At 47.4% G+C, this 5,000-nt stretch overlaps 1 protein-coding gene across 1 annotated transcript in view; it reads right to left on the bottom strand.

The window, feature by feature from the left end:
* LOC122249334 (uncharacterized) overlaps positions 1-5,000 on the bottom strand; it is a 147,612-nt gene that overhangs the window by 140,187 nt on the left and 2,425 nt on the right. Inside the window, exon 1 of the mRNA XM_043010098.2 lies at positions 1,482-5,000. This exon is cut by the window's right edge and continues 2,425 nt beyond it. Within this exon, the coding sequence (XP_042866032.2) occupies positions 1,482-4,478 (2,997 nt within the window). The 5' untranslated portion in view covers positions 4,479-5,000. The remainder of the gene's footprint in view (positions 1-1,481) is intronic.

Genomic DNA, 5,000 nt, shown 5'->3' with positions numbered 1-5,000 from the left:
GAATTCTAATCACAATTTTTTTTTCTTTTCTGAGGCAAGGTTTGGCTAGGCCGCAAGGGTGAATTCTTATTTCATTCGGGTGAGATTGGAATTCTATCTGTACACACACACGCACACGCACACACACATCAACACACATTCACACACTTACACACACACACACATCAACACATCCCCACACATCAACACACACATCAACACACACACTCGCACATCCCCCCCCCCCACACACACATTAAAACACACACACAAACACACACCAACCAACTTCGACATGCAGGCGTGTCGCCATTTTGCACACGACTCTCAAAGATCCGAAACGATCGGTTCACTGTTAAACCTCAATGAAATCGTACGTATTTCGAATCACACACGTTTCAGTGAGAAGGAACTCATTCATGTAAACCTTCGCTCTGATTATCATGCACGGGGTTTCTGATTATGCAAAAGGAAAGCAAGACACAGAGAGAGAGAGAGAGAGAGAGAGAGAGAGGAGAGGAGAGAGAGAGAGAGAGAGAGAGAGAGAGAGAGAGAGAGAGAGAGAGAGAGAGAGAGAGAGAGGAGAGAGAGAGAGAGAGAGAAAAGAGGAAAAAGGGAAAAGAGAAAGAGAGAGAAGAGGAGAGGAGAGAGAGAGAGAGAGAGAGAGAGAGAGAGAGAGAGAGTAGAGAGAGAGAGAGAGAGAGAGAAGAGAGAGAGAGAGAGAGAGATAGAGAGAGAGAGAAGAGAGAGAGAGAGAGGAGAGGAAAGAGGAGGAGAGAGAGAGATAGAGAGGAGTGATGGAGAGAAAGAGAGAGAGAGAGAGAGAGAGAGAGAGAGAGAGAGAGAGAGAGAGAGAGAGAGAGAGAGAGAGAGAGAGAGAGAGAGAGAGAGAGAGAGATGGATAGAAAGATAGATAGATAAATATATAGATAGATAGATAGAGAGTGAGAGATAGAGACTGATAGATAGATAGAAAGATAGATAGATAGAGACAGATAGATAGAGAGTGAGAGATAGATATTGATAGACAGGTAGAAAGATAGATAGATAGATAGAGATAGAGAGAGAGAAAGAGTGTCCTGAGCTAAGTTTGGTACTCAGAGGAAACTCCCAATCCACAAGTTCACTTTTTTCTCTTTTTTTTTTTCTTTTGAAATCGAGTGACATTTGTTCTGCAGTTTGAATGTCACTATTATTGGGCTGGAACGCGAATCTATTAACCGAGTAAGGATTGATGTATATGCTTTTATCGACTCTTGCTTGTCATTCTATTGTGACTTGTATTAGCCTTTTAGTTATTATCTGTGGAATGTCTACTGTGGACATGTACAGTATAGTAAACTCTCCTTAAGGCTAGATATACCATTAATTAGATAGGGAGATTAGGTAACATTTACTCTGTGCATAATTGACATTATAAACACCCTAAAATCACTACATTTTATGAATGATTATGTGGAACGGAGTAAATAAAGATGAAAAAAACATCACAGCAAACTCACCGTAGTTCTTCTCATAGTGCCCTTTGGCGGAAGAGGAGGCGGTTTCGTTCGAAGTCTGGACTCGATCTCGTGTCTCAAGACTTTGTCCACCTCCGCCTCGACCTGCCGGGCTGCCGTAGCGGGCGAAGGAGGCGGCGGCAGACTGTACGTGACGCTGTTCTTCCTCTGGGTCTTCTTCTTGGGAACTGGAGGAGCGGGGGAACTGTCTTCTTGGCCCTTCTTGAGGATTCCTTTACGGGGCTTCGAGGAGGTATTCGTGAAGTACTTCTTCAGGTCGTTTACTCTTCGACCTTCGTTCGGGTGAGGTCGTTCCGGTCTCTCGCTGGGGCTCACCTTTGAGAGATTGTCGCTCAGGAGTTTCGCAGCGTCTTGTTGGGCCACCTGGCGGACTGGGACTTTGGACATCTGTACAGGTGTTTCGAAGATGTAATGCGATTCCTTAGGGAGTTCTCTTTTAAAGACACTGCCCTTTTTCAGGTGTTTATTAGGGGCAGTGGCATTAACAACCTTGTTTCCATGACCAATCGGGCTTTGATTGGGATTCGATCTCTTTTCGATGTTTTCTACGTATTGTTTCTCTTGCGTCGACTGTGGATTCTTATCACTACTCGGTTTACTTGTCCTCAGTTCTCTGTTGATCTCATAGGATTCCCACGTAGGGAGGATCGAGTCAGAGCTGAGACTCAAGGTATCCTCGTGGCGCTCCCGTTCGAAGTGGGAATCTGGAGGCGATATCCTGATGAGGGGGAATGGCCGACTGATGTCCTTGCCTCTGAGCCTGAAAGTTCCGTTCTCTACTTCTGTGTTATTCTCCTTCTCCTTCTCCTTGCTCTTCTTGAGGCTATTCTGTTCACTCTTTCGTTGCAGACTGTCGTTAGCGTTTTCCTCTTGCTTCGTCTTCGATGACTGATTCTGCAGCAAGTTCTCGAGAGAGTTTTTGACCCTCGTGAGAGTGCCAGTCTTCGTCTTCTTTGCCTTCTTTGGCGGCGGAGGAGGAGGAGATACAGGCGAGGAGGCGGGAGACATCTTATCGTACGGACTCTGCCGCAAAATCCAGTTTTCCTCCGAGGATTCAGCATCGTGTTGGTCGTCCAAGATTAAGATTTCGAAATTCTTCACCGGTGCGTCTTCGGCGTCTCCTATCTTGCCTTCGCCCTTCATGTAGAACTTGACCTTCGGCTCCCTCTCTCGTGCTCTGAGGTTGCCCTCGTAGTCGCTTAGCATGGCCACTTGCGGAGCGGTCGTTGTCGGCTGTGATGCTTCTGCAGTGTGGTGACCGTTGTTTTTGGGAGAAGAACCCCGGGTGTCTTCTAGTGCATTTCTGGAGCCTTGGACACTAGAGTCATTCCTGGCGAAGTAGGGCGATGAGTAGCTCTCTGGAAGCACCGAGTTGTAGTCTGGCGGAGGGGGCTGAGGAGGAACAGGAGCAGGAGGAGGAGGAGGTTGAAAAGTCGAATATGAATAAGGTGGCGGTGGAGGATTCTTTGGCAGTGGCGGAGGTAGCGTGTCCGAGTCAGAATCCGGTCTCTCGGATTTCTTCTTTTCAGGTGATCTAGCATAAGTCAAGTTAGACGATCCAGAATTCGTGAACTCGAGAGGTGGACTCACAGGGGGAGAAGAATTCTTATGAACAGCACTATTTTCGTCTTCTCCGTCTTCCTCTTCTTTCTGGTCTTCCTCCTGGATGGTGAAGCTTGTGTAATTAAAGATAAAATCTTTAGTCCTTGATCTGCTCTCTGTCGGATGCAGTTGTGGGTTTCCTTCCCCATTTTCAGAGTAATGGATCTGTGCTATGGTGTCCTCTGCCTGCGCCGTGTGATCATTTCTCGCGGAATTCAATCCGAAATTGGCCGTCTTTATGATCTCGCTCCTTTTGAGAGATCGCTGTTCTTCGTAAATCGGGTTCTGGATTGCTATGACTCCCAGAAACTTTTCCTCGGGGCTGCAACAAGGTGAAAAGGAGGAGAAGGACGTCGTGGAATCGAACATGTAGCTTCCACTGGCGGTGCTGGAGACGGTGGACACGGAAGAACCCACGAGATTGAAGAGGTCGACCCCGCTGTCGCCTCCGCTCCACCGGGACATCGACTTGTCCTCCTTTTCCTTAGTGTCTTTATTGGTTCTCGTTTTGTCTTTTTGGACCTCCCTCTTGCTGGGGGATTTGCGACTCTCGTCCTCCGTGTAAATGATCCTCGGAGGCTGATTGCTGGGGCTAAGACGTGAAGACGTGACTGTAGTGTCATTCTGTGCCTTGCCCTTCGTGGCTTCCGACGATCGTGAGAAAGAGACGGGCAGGGAAGACTTCTTGCCTCCGAGGATGACCTTATTGTTGAAGGAACTGGAATCCGTGGAGGAGAAACTCGACCTTGATGACTGGTGGTCGTTCAACGCGTAAAATCCTGTTCGCGACCGCCCTCTGTTTATGGTGCTGTTCGGCGACGAGTCACTAGAATCTCCCTGAATGACGTACTTCTGCTGCCTCTTGTCTCTCCTCTCGCTGTGTCCGCGAGTGGGCGTCGAAGAGGGACTGGGACTCGAGTAAGGCGAGGACTCATAGCTCAGGGAATTCGAGGAGCCGAACTTGGAGACGTTCGTTCTGAGGACTCTCTGACGAGGCTCCTTCTCCTGGCGTCGCAATGGGAGGCCTTTGTGGCTCTCCTCCCGTCGAAAGGAGCCGTGTCTCTCCTTCGAGGCCTTGTCTTTACCCTCCTTGGTCTTCGGCAGGGTGTCTTCGCCTTGGTGGATGTACAGGAGTTTGATCCCGGTGTTCTCCGACGCCAGGAACTCCGACCTGTTCTTCGGCTTCTTGGTACTGTTCGTCTTCTTCTTCGCCGTTTTTTTGTGGGGGATTTTGAGCGCCGTTTCCCCTTTCTCTTTGTCATGTTTGACTTTTGGCTTTGTCTCTCTTTTATCTTTGTCTGTTTCCGTTTTCGTCTTCGTCTTTTCCTTCTTTTCCTTCACCTTCGTTTTCCTGTCGGAGGTTAATTGTCTCATCATTTTTCCACGCCTTTTTTCCCTTTTTTCTAGCGACGTGGACACATGAAAGCCTTTTTAGCAGTTTTCAATGTCATCCTCATCTCTTCTTCGCTTTACCCGTTTTGAACATTTTCTAAATTATAAGTTCAAGAGATGAAACATAAGAACGAGATCGAGATGCGTATTATCTAGCGTCTTCTTTCAAAGTGAAGAATAAATATCGTATATGTTAAAAGGGAAGAGAATTGAAAGCGTATATGGCTTATTACACACAGACATACACACACGTTCAGACGTCTAGAGTGCGTGCCGTGACGTGAATTATTTCCGAAATAACAGTTCTGCACACTTTGTATAATAAATTGTTTTCAATCCTCCACTGACTGCCTTCCCGCGTGACCATAAGTCCGGGTTGTGTCTTGGCAATCCCGTCTCTTAACAGTATTCAGAGTCACAATGCGTTTGTCTGTTCTCTTCGTTAAGCTACACACTCCTTTACCATGGCACTCGGTTAGTCCCCTTCCGTTATATCTTCGCATAACT

This window comes from Penaeus japonicus, unplaced genomic scaffold (assembly GCF_977035675.1).
Source record: "Penaeus japonicus unplaced genomic scaffold, GWHDUDI00000001_assembly GWHDUDI00000005, whole genome shotgun sequence".
NCBI classification, from domain to species: Eukaryota; Metazoa; Arthropoda; class Malacostraca; order Decapoda; family Penaeidae; genus Penaeus; species Penaeus japonicus.
Note: the sequence above shows the minus strand (reverse complement) of the source record. Positions and strands in the feature narration are given on the sequence as shown.